The 18,028-nt window shown below is 43.1% G+C and overlaps 1 protein-coding gene across 4 annotated transcripts in view; it reads left to right on the top strand.

Annotated features, from left to right (window-relative positions):
• C2H5orf22 (chromosome 2 C5orf22 homolog) overlaps nt 1-16,137 on the top strand; it is an 84,153-nt gene extending 68,016 nt beyond the window's left edge. For 3 of the 4 annotated variants that reach the window (XM_029590502.1, XM_029590499.1, XM_029590501.1), the window contains exons 8-9: nt 3,037-3,194; nt 14,690-16,137. In XM_029590502.1, the coding sequence (XP_029446362.1) occupies nt 3,037-3,194; nt 14,690-14,822 (291 nt within the window). In that variant the 3' untranslated portion in view covers nt 14,823-16,137. The remainder of the gene's footprint in view (nt 1-3,036; nt 3,195-14,689) is intronic. The other variant, XM_029590500.1, reaches the window with a different exon arrangement.
• Nucleotides 16,138-18,028: the final 1,891 nt, after the last annotated feature.

The raw sequence follows: 18,028 nt of genomic DNA, 5'->3' as shown, positions 1-18,028 counted from the left end.
GGAAAGGGAAGATTTTCTGTGAAAAGGCTGTTTCAAAAAGAGGAGCTTGCTTCTCTTATTTCTCAGGTGTCTTCCCTCTACATGTGAGATGGAAGTTTGAAGAGATTCTGGATTTGAGGGGGATCTGGAGATGGACTAAGGCTTTTCCTTTTCTCAAATGCTTAAGAGTGGAGTGGGAATCCCCCAAGGGGAGAGAAGAGCTCAGGAGGACAACAAAGTTACATCCTATCCTGATGTTAAAAATCTAGCAAAAGAAGCTACTAAATCTCTTTCAGAGAAGGGAGAAGAGGAGCATGAGATCTATTTAATGTTTGGATACTTTCCAGGTACTTGTAACTTGGATTGACCACTGTTGGAAACAGGATGCTGGCCCTGATAGATCCTCAGTCTGACCCAGTATAGTAACTGCTTATGTTCTTATAAGAAGGAACTCAGACAAGAAACATGGCGTTGGCACTTCATACCCTTGCAACTTGGTCCAATGTCCTCCTGCTCTCCCCTTATCCTAGAATAGAGGTAGGCAACATCAATCCTGAGTGCCACAATGAATATGTATAAGATATGTTTACATAAAACAGAGGCAGTGCTTGCAAATATAACTCATGTTTTTCATTGCAGATATCTTGAAAACCAAACCCGTTTGTGGCACTCCAGGATTAGAGTTACCTACCCCTGCCCTAAAATAATGGCACCAAGCCAATTGTTAGTTGAAAGTACGAATCACTGCTTTTATTTGGAATATAACAGCCATATATATATAAAATATATTTGTAATCATATCCATGTCCCAGACACCTTCTACTCTCAGGAATCTAGATTAAATTAAGCTAATCCACCAGAGCGCACTGTACTGTATCGGCCTGTTTGTGCAGTACCCTCCTATCTAATGGCACCTGAGCAACATTGATCAGGGTGCACCCATTTTTGTGCCAGTGAGGAGGTACAGCAGTTGTGACAAAGAATGTGCCGCCTTCCAAGTTACACCTTCACCAGCTTTCAAATATTGTCCTTCGCTCTAGTTCTGTGTCTGAAATGATGCCTGCCTGCCTACCTAGTCAAGGTTTACTGCCCTTGGCCCTCTTCCCCCCACCAATTGCTCTCCGTCAGACCTGACAGGGAACTTAGCCTGCAGCCATCCTCCCCCCAGCCCCCTCTTTCTTCCTTAACTTTCAGATCAATCAATTTTAAATTCTTCCCCTTGCTGTTCTCAGGATGGGACCATGTTACGTGGGGTCTGTTCCTTAGTTGGGCTAGGCCATCTAAAGTGATGATGTGGAAAGAAAGAAAACTAAAACAGGGAGGAAACCACCGAGGCTAGCACATCTGCAGTAAGAATTCATGCACAGGACAGTGTGTCAGCAATCGCAGACGAGTCTTTATAAATACATTTCATATTTGTTGTAGTCATATTTGCAGGCGCCCTAAATTCCCCCAAACCTCACAAGCATCTCTGACTGTGGAAGTAAGGAAGAAATGCAACTCACCCAGAGCTCTAAGCTGCTGATTGCTCAGGATTTTCTTGCTATCAGGCCGATACGGTAAAATGCGCTCCACGGAGCGCACTGTTAGCCTGCGTTTGGCAGCGTGTTTTTCGATGCCATATTTTTACCCTTTATACATTAAGGGGTAATAGCACGTCGAAAACGCGCAGCCAACTCCCTCCTGAAACTAATAGCGCCTGCAACCTGCAAATGCATGTTGATTGGCCTATTAGTTATTCCCACGCGATTCAGAAAGCAAAATGTGCAGCCAAGCCGCACATTTTACTTTCAGAAATTAACGCCTGCCCAAAGGCAAGCGTTAATTTCGGCCGGCACTGGGGAAATGTACAGAAAAGCAGAAAAAACTGCTTTTCTGTACACCCTCTGACTTAATATCATAGCAACATTAAGTCGGAGGCCCCGAAAATAAAAATAAAAATTAAAAATCTGCCCGCGGCCTGTGGGTTGGAAGATGGACGCTCAATTACGCCATCGTCCGGTTTCCGAACCCGTGGCTGTCAGTGGGTTTGAGAACAGACGCCGGTAAAATTGAGCTTCGGCTGTCAAACCCGCTGACGGAGGCGCTAGGGACGCGCTAGTGTCCTTAGCGCCAACTTTTACCGCGGGCCCTCATTTAAATATTTTTTTTTTCTGTATCGCGCGCCCAGGAGAGCGGGCGCTCGCCGGTTCTCCCGTGGCTTTTTCTATCAAAAGGTGAAATAAAGATTCATGATAAAGATGAGATGTAAGGAGGTTTACGTTTTTTAACAGGCAAGAATTCTTTATGCTGGCAGCAATTAGATTAGTCAATATTGTACACACAAACAGCTCTAGCTTCTTTAATATTAATATTTGCCCTAGTTCTTAATGGTAATAATGAGTATTTGAACTTGCTTAGCTTCTGCTTAATAAAAGTTGTACCAAAGATTTATACAGCTCACTTTCTGGGATCCAAAAGAAATATTTACACACAGAACATATATAGCTAAAATTCTGCATGTTCTCTCTTACTTCCTCTGCGTCACTACAAACTAATGTTTATGGGACTTAGAAAAGATTAAAATCAATGAATTGGTCTATTCCAGAATCATTTTTGTCTAAAAGAGTGATAATAATTGTATTAATGGCAACAGTTGAAAGGAACTCTTGCAACAGTTAGCAGAAAACAATATATCCATTTCCTTCAGGAGTCTCTCTAGGTAAATAATTTTTGTTTTCAGCAAAATAGAATTTTACCAGGAGTAACAATGATTTCATGTGGAGATAAACATTCACAACATAAATACATTTGTGTATATGTGTACTTTGGGCTTCTATGTCCGTAAATATACATACAAAGAAAAATAGGTACAAATTATAAAGCACTCCTGAGTCTGTTGAATTTTGTTGAACAATTTATATGAAATATATTTAGTGGTTCCTAAATTGTGAAACCAGGTTAATCATTTAAGGTGGCTCATGGATGAATGGCATCAGTTATTCCTGTCATGCTTTCATGCTATAAGTCCATCTATTGCACTTCTGGAGTAATATAGACACTGATCTAATGCTGTAGGAGTCCTTTTACTTTCAGGTTCATCAAGCTGGACTTACATGTGACTACTCGGAGCTTCCTCACCATGTTAGCACAGAGCAACAGATAGATGGCCTTGTACAATCTGTGAAGCACCTACTGAAGAATTTACCAAAGCCAGTGCTTGTGACAGTAGCTAGGTAAACTAAAGATGTTTGGTAATACAAAATCATGTATCTTTCCAGGTTTAATTATGAGTGGGAAGCATATATAAACTTCTGGCAGAAGAACTGAAGGGTTGATTCACCCTTCCTCTCCCCCCCACCCCCACAACAGTTTTTAGCTTTCCAAACAGCGACATTTGTTCAAATTTTCTAAAAGAGCAACTGTCGTAAAAGGGTCTAATGAAGAGGTGTTTGGGGTTAATAATTCAGCTTGACTCCAAAAAAAGATACTAGGGGGTAAAGGTGGCAGGGCCACTATAGACATCCTTCAAAATGTGTTATTCACACTTTGAACTTCCCTTAAACATTTTCATGGTGATTGTCTGCTGCTTCTCTAATTTGCTAATGCCTTTTTCAGTGACTTTGATATTTTGCTTAAATTGTACTTTGATCTGTCTATTCCAAACTTCATTCTTGGTGATTTCAACCTTGATTCTTCTGACTCAGCTAACTCCTTCCTCTTCCCTCCCCCCCCCCCCCCAATCTCCCCAGAAAGAGCTCCACCACTCTCTCACTCTTTCCCTATCCTTTACCAGCAAGACCCTCAGCTCTCACTCTCTTCCTTGCCTCCCAGCTCTCCCTCTGGTCCTTCCCATTTTTCTCTCTCCAACCCCCAGAGAGATCCCCAGCTCTTTAACCCCCCCCCCCCCCCCCCCCCCCAAGCAGACACCCCCAGCTTTTTCCCTTTCTGCTCTTCTCCCTGTTTTCTACATCCTTCAGCCAGGTCCCCAACTTTTACCTCCCCTCCCAGTTCTCCCTCCCTGCTCCCCTCCAGTTCTCTCTCTGTGCTTCCAGCTTTCTCCCCTTCTCTCCCCACCCCAGCAAAACCCCAAGCTCTCTCCCTCTCTCTGCCTGTACTTCTTCTGGCCAACGCTACTGCTTCCTGAATCTGGTCACATGGGCCGAAACTGCTTCAGGCTCCTCTCTTCTTTGGTCCTGTGGGTGAACTGCTGGCTCCTGGTTTCAGTACTGGATTTTGCAGGACAGACATAATTCTGCATGAGAGGAGAATTATGTGCAAATTCTGCATTGCGCAGTTGCACGGAATTCCTCCAGAAATAGATATTTAATGGCCTCTCTTCCTCCCACCATTGTGAGTGTGAAATTCCTAATCTTCATAGCCAAGTTCCCTGTACGTACCCGGATCAGTCCAGACTCCTGGGCTTATGCATCCCTGCCAGCAGATGGAGACAGAGAAAGTTTTACTGCACTGCTACATAAACCCTGGTACCACCTGCAGTTCCGAAGTATTTCTCTGTCTCCAGCAGATTGTGGTTGGTGCAAAACCTGCAGTTCTGTAGACTGGAGAGTACTTTAATTTTTATGAGCCTTCCTCCCAGGGGTTTTTACGTCCTGGTGGATCCTTCCCTTTTCAGTTGAGGTGGACGAGCTGGTGGTCGGGGACCTTTTTGTATGCTCGCCCCGTTATTCCGTGGGGTGTAAATCTGGTGGTCCAGATTCCTCCCCTTCTCGAGGCTGTTCAGGCAGCTGTGGGCTCAGGGCAGCTGGTTCCTTTTCTGCAGCGTGCCTTTCCTTTTTTTAAATTTGGCTGATCTGGTGCTGGACAGCTCTGTTTTCCATCCAGAGGAGAGGTTTGCTAGTCTTGATTAAAGTTTATTTAAAAAAAAAGAAAGGAGTCCAGGACTGATGTAAGATGTAAGATGCGAGAGGCTTGAGGTTTCTGAGGATCGGCTCTCTCCTCGTTGGAGGTAAAGGAAAAAGGGCTTCCTTTGCCTCTCCCGCTTATTGCAGCATTCTGGTCTCTGTCTCGGCAGGGGGACCTTTTCCCACCATTTAGATTATGGTGTGTGGCACGGCACCAGCGCATCTGATCCATCTTGGGCTCTGTGCGGCTTATGTATTGGGGGGAGAGGGTGTGTCTGTGGCCCCAGCAGCCATGAAACGTAGAAAGCGGTGTGGAGATTCCCCCGTGGCGGCTGTTCCTGCCCGCCTGAGGTAGGTGCATGTCAAGATCTCTGCCTCTGTCAACGCGGGAATGGCAGCAATCTTGGATTGGCATACGGCGCTGACCGCACCATCGGAGGAAGGGGAGGATTTCGCCTGAGGTTTTCCCCAGTTCGCCTGTGCTCATTGGATGAGCAGGGAAGGGCAAATGAGGTGGCCACCTCATATCTGCCTATGACTGGGTCCTTTAGTGCTGGGTCCATGCAGTTGCCGGCTGTGCCTCAGCCTTTCTTGGTGGATTTTGTTTTGCTTCTTCATGAAGCTTATTTGGCTTAGCAGGCAGGGCTGGGGTCCCAGTCTTGTGGGTCTGAGCATGGCTTCCAGACCTGGGCAGTCTCGAAGTAAGAGGCCTTCCTTGGTTCAGCATTTGCTGGGTCCTATTCAAACTGGCGAAGACTCAGATGAGTTGTTCGAGTCAGTGGGAACCCCCAGGGCTCCGGGGTCATTGTCGCAGGACCAGGGTATTGATCCAGACGCAGCCGGCACGGTTCTGGGGGATGTTCCAGAAGAAGTCCCGATTTCTGAAGGATATGACCCCAAGGGGGTCCGTTTGTTCCGTAAGGAGGAATTGGACCTTTGATTCCTCATGTTCTAGAGGAGCATGAGCTGAAGGTTCCGCAAGAAGACTTGGACAAGGAAGGGGCGGACCCGGTCCTGGATGGGTTTAGAAGTCTCGTGAGGGCCTTTCCCTATTATAAGTCAGTGAAGAAGCAGGTGGATCAGAAATGGGGGGCTCCTGTCACCAGCTTAAGAATGGGAAGAGCGATGGCGAAGCTTTATCCTTTGTCTGAACAGACGCTGGAGGAGTTTTCTCTTCCAAAATTGGATGCTGTGATGTCAGTGGTCACAAAGAAGACTATTATCCTAGTCATGGGTTCCATGGCTTTGAAGAATGTGTTGTTATTTGTGATAATTGTGGGTGGATCCTTGGGCCGGTGGCAGATGACCACACCCCCGGGGGAAGATCCCGAGAGGGGCCACCGGTCAAGCTCAGAGTTGGGAGACAGACACACACTAGATCTTTTATCAAACTGTATAGTGAACCATCAGAGGTGGCAGTAGTGAGCTGGAAGAGCCCGGCTGGGCTATAGTCCCTCAGGCACTGGAACAGCGATCCCAGGATGGCTGAGCTGTAGAGAAACTGAATATAGTGAGTAGGCAGAGTTCAGGAACAGAACGTTGATGGGAACACTCACACAATAGTCTCTTGAAGCAGCCCAGAGTCTGGAAAGAAGTAGACCCTCAAGAAGCGAGTACCTGGTTCCAGGGAAAGCTCAGAGAGAGAGATGGTAACTCACTGGTGTTGTAGGCAGCAGTGACTTCCTGGCAGAAGTTGTATTCGGTAGCAGGTCCGGGAATGTGGGCCCTCGAGGAGCAAGTACCGGTTCCAGACTGCAACCTGAAAAGCAAGAGAGAGAGCGAGGCCTCCGAGGAGGTAGAGTGGCTGGTACTTGAGTTGGGGCCGCGCGCGCGCCCTTAGGCTTCAGGAGAACATGGCAGAAGGCAGCGTCTAGCCGGTCCGTGAACGCCAGAGGAGGTCTGCAAGATGACATCGCAGCAGCCAAACTTCCATCAACCAAAGAGGAAGTCGCAAAAGAGGTAAGGTGGGCGGCATGGAGAAGGGCAGCGACGGTCGCAAGAGGATATCAGGATAGGAAGCTGGCAAGTCACCTCAAGAGGATTTTTGAGGTGTCGGCCCCGAGCTTGCAGGCAGCCATTTGTTGCAGCTTCATGCAAAGGATTTGCCTGCGTTGGGTACAGCACCTTCAGGACGGGCAAGCGAAGTCTGGGGATGAAGCAGGTAAAGCTGACCGCTTAGGCTTTGGTTGTGTATGTTGCGGATGCCTTGTAGGACTTGGTGAGAACTTCGTCTCGCATTATGGGATCCACGGTGTCATCCAGGCGGTTGTTATGGCTGCATAACTGGTCAGCAGATGTGTCCACTAAATCCCAGTTGAATTCTTTGCCCTTTAAGGGACGCCTTTTGTTTGGAGAGGACCTGGAGCAGTTGATGAAAGATCTGGGAGAGAATAAGGTGCACAAGTTGTCAGAGGACAAGCCTAAGAGCAAGCGGTTTTTTCAGGCTTGGTCGCATTTTCGTGACGTTAGTAGGTCTTGTCCTGCGAGGGGAGCCTCAGCTTCGCAGAAACAGTTCTCTTCCTGAGGTCAGTCCTGGGGGCAGTCCTTTTGAGGAGGCTGGAGGCCCTTCAGAGCTTCTACAGGAGGTGGAGCTACAGGGGTCAAATACTCACAATGAGGTGAGGCCAGTCCACTCCGCTGTTCCCTTTATAGGGGACAGATTAGCACGGTTTATGGGGAGTGGGCCAAGATAACTCAGGATCAATGGGCCCTCAGCATAGTAAGAGAAAGTTATGCATTACAATTTGCTCAGCCCATTCGCAACTTGTTTCTAGTCTCCTCTTGCGGGTCATTGGAAAAGTGACGGGTGGTGTGAGTGACGTTAGACCGGTTGCCAAGGTTAGGAGCGGTGATTCCATTTCCCCAGGGTGAGTGAGACGAGGGAAGGTATTCCAATTATTTATTTATTTATTTAAAATCTTTTCTATACCGTCGTTCAATAATATACCGTCACAACGGTTTACATGGAGGCACATATAGTAAATTGTACATGTATCTGTTCCTATTATTGGTAATGGAGGTGCCTTTTAAGCTCAGTAACATAGTTTCATAATAATGGCTAATTGTTCAATGTTGTCTAATTTGTCCTTTAACTACAATAAAAACTCTGTTAGATTATTCATTCAAGTTAAAAGCTGCAGTAAACAAACCGAAACATACATACATATAATGTGCTGTGTGCTGTATGAAGATTTTGTGTGTACAGCTTTCAGAGTTTCTCTATTTCTCGCTCTCTTTGTGAAAAGGCTTCTCTAAAGAGCCATGTCTTTAAGCTCTTTTTGAATGTTTTGAAATCTCTCTGTAGTCTTATCTCTATGGGCATGGTGTTCCATAGTATCGGCCCGGCCAATGATAGTGCTCTTTCTCTGACTTGTGTTAGTTTTGCAGTTTTGACTGAGGGGATGGTTAGGAGGGCTTTGTTGGCAGATCTCAGGTTTCTGTGTGGGACATGGACGCGGAGTGCTGTGTTTAGCCATTCAGCTTTTTCATCATGGATTAGTTTATGTATTGTACAAAGAGTTTTATATTTTACCCTGTATTCAATTGGCAGCCAGTGTAAGTCAGCTAGCATTTCAGTGATATGATCTCTTTTTCTTTTGCCAGTCAGAATTCTTGCGGCTGAGTTTTGTTCCAAAGAAAGAAAGCACTTTCCATCCAATTCTGGACTTAAAGAGGTGAATGTGGGCTGAAGGTCCCAAGGTTCCGGATGAAGACCCTGAGGTCTGTAATTGCGGCAGTGCACAAGGAAGAGTTTCTGGCGGCTTTGGATCTGAAAGAGGCATACCTGCGCATTCCCATTCACCCGGATCGTGGTTTCTGCAGTTCATGGTGCTGGGGCAACATTTCCAGTTTCAGGCTCTTCCCTTTGAGTTTGCCATGGCACCCTGCATGTTCACCAAGGTGCTTGTGGTGGTATTAATGCACGAGGGAGTGCTGGTGCACCCTTATTTGGATGACTGGCTCATCAGGACAAAGTCGGAGGACGTTTATCGCCGTTCAGTGCAGAAGGTGATAGATACTCTGGAATCTCTGGGCTGGGTGGTAAATTTAGCAAAGAGTCACTTGGTTCTGTCTGAGACCCTCAAGTATTTGGGAGCTTGGTTCGACACGCGGCTAGGTAAGGTGTTTCTAACGGAGGAGCGGGTTTGCAAGTTGCAGAGTCGAGTCTGGTGCTTGTTGGAGTTACCGATACCCAGAGTCTGGGATTATTTGCAGCTCCTGGGTTCAATGGCTTCAGTGCTAGAGTTTAGTGCCATGGGCTTTTGCGCATATGAGATCGCTCAGAGAGCTCTGATGTGGTGGAATCTGCTCTCGTAGGAGTTCCATCTTCCCTTACCTCTCAAGAGTTCTGTGCGGGATAGTCTGTCTTGGTGGTTGCTGATGTCCAGTCTAGTTCGTGGTGTCGATCTGGAGGTCCCAGATTGGGTGACTCTTACTACTGATACCAGGCTCTCTGGATGGGGAGCAGTATGTCAGCAGCAGTCGGCCCAGGGCACTTGGTCTGCGAAGGAAGCGTCTTGGTCTATCAGTCAGTTAGGGACCAGAGCAGTGCGGTTAGCATTATTTCCATTTCTGCCTTTGATACGAGATCGTTCGGTGAGGGTCATGTCAAACAGTGTGACGGCCGATGCCTACATCAATCAGCAGGGAGGAACCAAAAGTCGAGCGGTGGCCCAGGAGGCTCAGGAGCTAATCCTTTGGGCAGAGCAACACTTGGAGCGCATAGTGGCGTTGCACATCGTAGAGGTTTAAAACATCCAGGCAGATTTTCTAAGTCACAGTTTTCTAGATCCAGAGGAGTGGGAGCGGTCAGAGACAGTGATGCAGCTCATCTGTGAGAGGTGGGGCTGTCCCCATGTGGATCTAATGGCAACTCATCTCAATGTGAAGGTGGCTCGGTTTTTCAGTCGAAGATGAGAGTACGGGGCCGAGGGAGTCGACGCTCTGGTGCTACCTTGGCTTTGGGAGGTTCTGCTTTACATATTTCCCCCTTGGCCTCTGGTAGGCAAAGTGTTGTGTCAGATAGAGAGACACCCGAACGAGGTGGTGTTGGTAGCCCCAGAGTGGTCACGCCAGCCATGGTTCTCAGATCTAAATAACTTGGCAGTGGACATCTCTTATGCTTCAGCCATCTTTCAGGCCTTCTTCAGCAGGGCCCCATATTTTCAGACCAGGCTGCTTACTTTTGTCTAGCAGCTTGGCTTTTGAGAGGTAGCGTTTGAGACACAGAGGGTACCCAGAGACGATCATTGCTACTCTTCTTCAGGCTAGGCAGAGGTCTACTTCGTTGTCGTATGTTGGGGTCTGGAAGATTTTTGAGTCCTGGTGTATAGCTAACGAAGTGCAGGCCTTAAGGTCTTCGGTATCTCAAATTTTATCCTTTCTTCAGGAAGGCTTGGTTAAGGGCTTGGCTTTCAACTCTGTTAGGGTCCAGGTAGCAGCTCTGGCTTGCCTGCGAGGTAAGGTAGAAGGTTGCACGCTGTCTTCCCATCCTGATGTGGTTAGATTTTTTCATGTTAAGAATTTGCAACCTCCGGTGAGGAGGCTTTGTCCATCCTGGAATCTTAATCTGGTTCTCAGAGGATTGTGTGAAGCACCTTTTGAATCTCTTTGGAGATCAACGCTTAAAGTTTTGACCCTAAAGTTTGTTTTTCTAGTGGCCATTTGTTCATCTAGGAGAATCTCTGAGTTGCAGGCTTTGTCTTGCCGTGATCCATTTCTGCAGATTACAGACTCTGGAGTGTCCTTGTTACCAAAGGTAGTATCAGTGTTTTCATGTGAATCCGGCATTCTCGGAGTTGGACTCTTCCGCGCCTCATGCACAGAAGCTTTAAGTTTTTGGATGTCCACAGGGCTTTGTTGCGACATCTCAAGGTAACAAATGAGTTTAGGAAGTCTGACCATCTTTGTTTTATGGAGCAGTTCGAAGAGAGGCGAGAATGTCTTGCGAGCAGTACTCTCCAGGACCCACCCTAAGTAGGGAGCTTTGGTACATTCCAGTCTGGACTGATCCAGGTACATACAGGGAAAGAAAAATTGGTTATTAGAAAAGGAATGGTGAATAAAACGGAAAATGTCAATGCCTCTGTATCGCTCCATGGTGAGACCACACCTTGAGTACTGTGTACAATTCTGGTCGCCGCATCTCAAAAAAGATATAATTGCGATGGAGAAGGTACAGAGAAGGGCTATCAAAATGATAAGGGGAATGGAACAACTCCCCTATGAGGAAAGACTCAAGAGGTTAGGACTTTTCAGCTTGGAGAAGAGACGACTGAGGGGGGATATGATAGAGGTGTTTAAAATCATGAGAGGTCTAGAACGGGTAGATGTGAATCGGTTATTTACTCTTTCAGATAGTAGAAAGACTAGGGGGCACTCCATGAAGTTAGCATGGGGCACATTTAAAACTAATCAGAGAAAGTTCTTTTTTACTCAACGCACAATTAAACTCTGGAATTTGTTGCCAGAGAATGTGGTTAGTGCAGTTAGTATAGCTTAATAGCAGGTAATGGAGAAGTCCATTACCTGCTATTAAGTTCACTTAGAGAATAGCCACTGCCATTAGCAATGGTTACATGGAATAGACTTAGTTTTTGGGTACTTGCCAGGTTCTTATGGCCTGGATTGGCCACTGTTGGAAACAGGATGCTGGGCTTGATGGACCCTTGGTCTGACCCAGTATGGCATTTTCTTATGTTCTTATGGTTCTTACCTGCCAATTTTCTTTCTTGTAGTACCACAGATCAGTCCAGAACCCATCTGATCTGTGGAGGTGGAGAGTCGTCTGCTCAGCTGAGGTTTATTGGTAGGGAATACAGTTTTTTTTTCATGATATGGAATACAGGCTTGTTGAAAAAGCTTTTTTGTAAATTTGTTGAGTTGGTGTTTTTACAGTTTTTTTGTGCTTGGGTACAGGTCAATACTGAGGAACTGCAGATGGCACCAGGGATTATGTAGCAGTGGCAGTAAAACGTTCTCTGTCTCCATCTGCTGGCAGGGATGCATAAACCCAGGAGTCTGGACTGATCCGTGGTACTACAGGAACGAAAATTAGTAGGTAAGAACCAATTTTCCTATCCCTGGTACCCTATGGGAGCCCAAGTTAGAATCTGTGACCACAATTTTAAAGTTCTGCTGCAGGTTTATGGAATAAAATATGCTGTATATTGCTGTTTAAGAAGTGAAAAATGTACATAATGAAAAATATTTATTTTATTAATTTCATATTGAAACTATGCATACATAACTACTCTATGGGCCTGATTTACTAAAGCTTTTATGTAATAACCCCTTTAAATACTTTCCCTGCTATAGTGATAGTTATTTAAATGGAAATCTCCAATAAAAGCAAACTACTTTGGATGCTTCATGTTCATCCAATTTTAAAGGTTCATTGCTCATGTTTGAATATGAATTCTTCCTTTTAGGCATTTAGTTGCACTAATCTTTCCACCCTTCTCTTTTAAAAGGATTTTTTTCACCTTCTCATGATGCTTAATGTGTTTATTCCATTGTTAAATCTCACGGAGGCAGACTCTAAAAAAGCTGTTTGTTTACGTAGAAGAAACCTTTTCATTTGGAGTCATTCTTTTCTTATTTTTGTAATTTATTTTTATGAAGTTTTTTAGCACAAAGTACATACCAGCTTTGGTGTAAACCAGGTATATATGAACATATTTAACAGTAACAAGTGTATATACTCAGACTGCCCATCCCCCTTTCCATCTCTAATCGTTCAAGAAACTTGCATTATTCTCTCTCTCAGGCTTGGAAAACAGATCAAGTTCTAATGAACTTAGCAATGGAATTTCTTCTTATCGCCATCAAATAGTCCATCTGGGTGGGTCCTTCTGTTTCCAGTGTGCCACAAACTCGCATCTTGCCACCAAATGGTTCTGTCAGTATTTTGTGGCATCTCATCCACTGGTGCTGAGAACAGAAATACTTCTGGGTCACGGGCAATGCAAAATTTGGTGATGTCTAGAATTAACTTGTGTACCGTATCCCACCCAATAGGTAACAATCCCAGAACATGACCATCAAATGTGACCCATTGCTCCCACTTCCCACAATCCCTCCAACACATATCTGATACATCTCCAAACATACGTTTCAAATGAGCTGGTGTATAATACCAACACAAATAGACTTTAAATGAGTTTTCTGCTAATTGAGCAGATATTGGCATCTTAGCAATACATCGCCTGATAGCTTTCCATGTTTCTTCCTTTATGGAATAAACTAAATCATTCTCCCAGTCCTTTTCATGTTTTATTTCCCCTCCGGTATGACACACAGTTCCTTATAAAGCTTAGATATGAAGCCGTTAAGAGGCAGCCTTTCACACAATATGTCTTCAGAATAGAACACCATTTCCCTGCCCAATGCTTACCCATCCTTTGGTGTGAATCATTTTTAAGTTAAATATAGGTGTAATGATCCCAATCCCCAGATGGTATTTACCTTGCAGTTCAGGGAAGTTAAACCATCCCTGACACCCCAATAACTGACTCAAATGAGTTAACCCCAATTTTTCCCATCATTTAAACCAAATCCACTCTAACCCTTCTGGAAATTCTGCATTGTAGCAAATTGGCATAGAGGGGGAATATTTTCCCCATGATATTACCCTGTCTTGGATAAATTCTCAGATTTTAACTGTTTGCTTAGTTAAAGGGGTTACTCAGTTCCTTATATAGTCATTCATCCTTCCTTAACCAGAGATAAGCAGCTGGGGGGGGGGGGGGTTAAACCCAGGAAATGCTGTTCTATCTGGCCCACTGTGCCATTCTAGGATCACTCTTACTTGGGCTGTTTTATAATACTGTTCCATATATGGGACCCCTAGTCCACCACTGCCCTTTGACAAATATAAAACATTTTTGGATACTCTAGACATCTTCCAACACCAAATAAATTCTAAAAATTTCCTCTAACTTTTTCAAAGCATCCTCTGGGATAAGAAGTAGTAACACTTGAAATAAGTAACATAGGCGTGGTAGGGCATTCATTTTTAATGTGGCTATCCTACCCAATCAGGAAAGATGTCTTTCCCCAAGATTGGAGCAATTCTTTTCATTACTCAATTAATATAAAAATAGTTTATATAAAATTGGAATTTTATATGTACAAAACAAGCATTAAACTTTGTCATAGAAAACAATGAAGCAACTATAAGAAAAGATTCATTACAGAAAAAAAAATATTGAAACAAAAAAAACAAAAATCTAAGTAGTCTCCATATCTAATAATAAACATTAATGGGGAGGCAGAAAACCAAGGGAGAGGTAAACAGAAAGAAACACATAAGAAAACAGGCTTAACATGAATCTAATCAGCCTAACTACATAACCCTATCAAGTAGACACTGGAGAGAAGATGTTACAGGTTTTTTTTACTTCCAAAAACTCTTTAAGTTGTCCAGGAAAAAAGAAAAAGAAAGTCATCATTTTAATTTATAACACACCTACAAGGGTAAAGTAGTTGAAAGGAACATGCTATAACAATAGCTTCTTGTCGAAGGGCCAAAAAACCGCTATGACTATCTTGTGTGACCCAAGCTAAAGCAGGGAAAATTCAGACAACCTGAAAAAAAACCACATTGAATATATTCCTAAAGTACCTCTGTATTACTTTACTCAAATCTTGAGAAGAGAAAAAAGAAACTAATAATGTCATGCGTTCGATAACTTCAACAGAAGAGTTCTCCAAGAAATTAGTTTGTACACTCATTAAAAGTACATAGACTTATAGAATTAATTTTGTTGCCTGATATCCAACTAAAGAATCGTTGTCCATGATTTATGTGGGACAGAGAGAGATATTTGATTTATTTATATGTATTCCTTGATTGCTATTCTCAGATCTAGTTTGGATGACTATTGTCCTTCGGAGCAAGTAGATCTCATTCAGAAGAAGGTGCTGGATGTGCTGAAGTCGCTCTATGGCACAGTGACTGTTCATTTAGAATATTCAGCTGGCTCATCTTCTGTCTGAAAAGGAAAAAAAGTTAAATTTTAAAGCTGTAAATGTGTTAATACATGAGATCCATAGTCTAAATTGTTGCTTTGAAATAAAGCTATGCCTTCGGTCGGTTCACAGTTTCAAATGTGTATATATCCAAGCGATATTGTCAATTTGCATTAGTTAAAACACAATTCTTCTGTCATTAGATGGCTGCTCCTATAGATCCATGAGAGATGTAAGGGAGCTGCTTATAGACTTTGAAAAGCAGTGATGCAGCTTTGAGTAAATCTCATATTCAGAAAGGTGGGCAATAAATCCATGTAATAAATACATAGTCTTTAATTGATAAGGAGTAGGTATTGCTGCTTGTGGTAAGCACTTTTAAAATGTGGCACATTACACAATGGATACAGCTTTCTTTTAACTCCCTTTCTAATTTATGTATGATTTTATTCAGTAAATATTTCATCTTATGAGGAATAAAACTGATTCCAATATTTTTCAGTAGATGGCAGCATAACACATTCTAGCAGCGATCTTATACTATGCGGAAATCCTGTTTTGATTTATCAACTAGACTGTATCCAGTGTGCTGTATTAAATGAGTATTACCTGCCACAGACTAATCAAATTTCTAATGCAAAAAATGAGAAATAATTTATTTCAGAAAAAAAATTCAGTATGTTGTATCTGCATTTAGTCATACTGTCTGTCAAGGGAGAGCTTTCATTCTATGGCAGTGTTGCTGAGTAATTGGCAGTGCCTGCCATTCATTTGAAAAAAAAATAAATAAATTTTAATTGTGCCAGTATTAATGGAACAAGTACTTCCAAACTCCAATTCATCCCAGAAAAGGAAAGAATCATCTGGCTGATGGCATAATTTGTAAATTTTGCTATATGAAAAACAGTCGGTAGAATCAAACACAAAAAAAAGCTAATGAGAAAAAAATTGTGCAGTTTACATCCACTAGATACATGGTGAACTCATTAAAAGAAATGTTTAAATAATCAGAAGCATGCCTGCTCAGGGCACAAAGTCAGGCAAGTAAAAAAGCGGATGATCATAGAGCATCTTCTAAGGGCCAAAGGCTTGTTCAAGATAACAATTATGCTGATAATCATTTATCCACAAAAAACATTTGCAACAAAGTAGAAAAAGTGTGCCAGAAGAATAAAAATGCACACCCCACTTGTCCAAGCTTACATCTATTAGGAACCTGAGTCAAGGGAGAACAAAATCAAGCTTTCAGAACCTTTCCAGGAAAAAAAAAAAAAAAACCTAGTTAATAGTGCTCTCTCTTTTTCTGCCCAGTTAAGGCAATGCGCATAACTAATTTGTTCTTGCCTGGAAAAAGAATGCTTTATGAGATGGTCATATTAAGCCTTTTCACTTGGCTAATTTTGATTTTGGGGTGTGAGTTGAATAGATTGTTTGAGGTTATTTAAACATTTCTTCTGCTGAGGTCTCTATGGATGTGACTTTGTTTTAGAGGTAAACGCTTACCATACCGTCTGTTTTGACTGTGTAGACAATTGTGGGATTCCTGTTCCTACTGACACCCTTTGGGAGACGTTGCCGTATGTCAGCAGTAAAGCTGAATTTGTGAAAAAAATGAAATCCCTAAAAATGTGCAGAACATGGGACAGAAATGGAGTTTGCTTCTCCTTTGGTACAGTGTGTATGTCCTTTAATCCAGCATTTACCAGGTAAAGAAAGGGATGGTTTTCTTGTGTTTGCTTTGGATAGAAAAAAAACTGGTTGTTTTATTCAGCCAGAAGAGAGGATGATAACTGGGGTGTTTTGGGGGTTTTTTTTGTGTTCTCTTAATCTTAACTTTGTTGATGTTTATGATCTGATTGGCAAATTTAATTAAAGTCAATTATAAAAATAATCTTGCAGATTGTAAAATGTCTTCATTTATAGTTAGGCTCTCTTGTAACAAGATATTCCTTCAGCATGTAGGTTGCTTAAAACCCTCCTACAAATCTGGATAGCTCTGAGGTAAAATATACATTTTGATATTTCAGTACCGAAGTTCAATAAAAATTACTTCCAAATTTCTGGTGCACTATGCCCTCTAGTGTGCTTCAGTGTTCAGCTTTTGACAACATTGACATTTGGGCTGAGGTGCAGTGATATCTGTAAATGTATTTGTTGTGTATTATACTTTAAATTATTTTCTTTTCCCTGAAAGAGTGTTTAAAAGCTGTCCTATCCTATCCCCATCCAAATCAACTCCAGTAAGGGCAGAGAAAGCCAAGGGGGGGAGAGCATTCTATAGTTACCTGGCTAATGTGTGACTAGAAACATAAGAACATAAGACTTGCCTTACTGGGTCAGACCAAAGGTCCGTCAAGCCCAGTATCCTGTTTCCAATAGTGGCCAAACCAAGTTATAAGTACCTGGCAGGATTTCAAGAGGTCAATAGATTTCATGCTGCTTATCCCAGAAGTAAGCAGTGGATTTCCCCAAGTCCACCTTAATGATGGTTTATGGACTTTTCTTCCAGAAACTTGTCTAAACCTTTTTTAAACTAGACACCAAAAATATCGCTATACTGTTCTTAAACATATTTATTTAACACTTTTCTATACCGACCTTCATGGTAGAGACCATATCAGATCGGTTTACATCGAATTGGGGAACTGAACCATGAACAGTAACCAAACAACAATAGATTGAACAGGAAGAACAAAGTTACATTCAACAGGGGAAGTAAACTTGGAAGCATAGACTGCTGGAAGGAAGGAAAGGCTTGAGAAAGAAGTAAATAATTAGTATAAACAATAGCTGAGTCAGGGGGCTCTTATTCGGGACTTAGGGGTAGTATGGAGATCCATTGTTCATGAAGGAGGTTCTGTCGACTAATGTGTGTCAGGGGTATCTGAGAAGGCTTGGCGGAAAAACCAGGTCTTAAGTTTTTTCTTAAATGTTAGGAGGCAGGGTTCCATTCTGAGGTCAGCTGGGATGTTGTTCCAGATAGTTGGGCCTGCTGTTGAAAAGGATCGGTCTTTAGTTGAGGTGAGACATGTGGCTTTTGTAGGTGGGGTCTGTAGGGATCCTTTATATATTTCTCTAGTCGGTCTGTTGGTGAAGTGGAGGTTGAGCGGGAATTCGAGGTCCAGATGCAAGTGATTGTAGATGGCTTTGTGGATTAAAGTGAGTGATTTGTGGAGGATTCTGTACTTCACTGGGAGCCAGTGTAAGTTATGGAGGATGGGAGATATGTGTTC

Source organism: Rhinatrema bivittatum, chromosome 2, assembly GCF_901001135.1.
Source record: "Rhinatrema bivittatum chromosome 2, aRhiBiv1.1, whole genome shotgun sequence".
Classification (NCBI taxonomy): Eukaryota; Metazoa; Chordata; class Amphibia; order Gymnophiona; family Rhinatrematidae; genus Rhinatrema; species Rhinatrema bivittatum.
The sequence above is the reverse complement of the archived record's forward strand: the minus strand, read 5'-3'. Positions and strand labels throughout refer to the sequence as shown.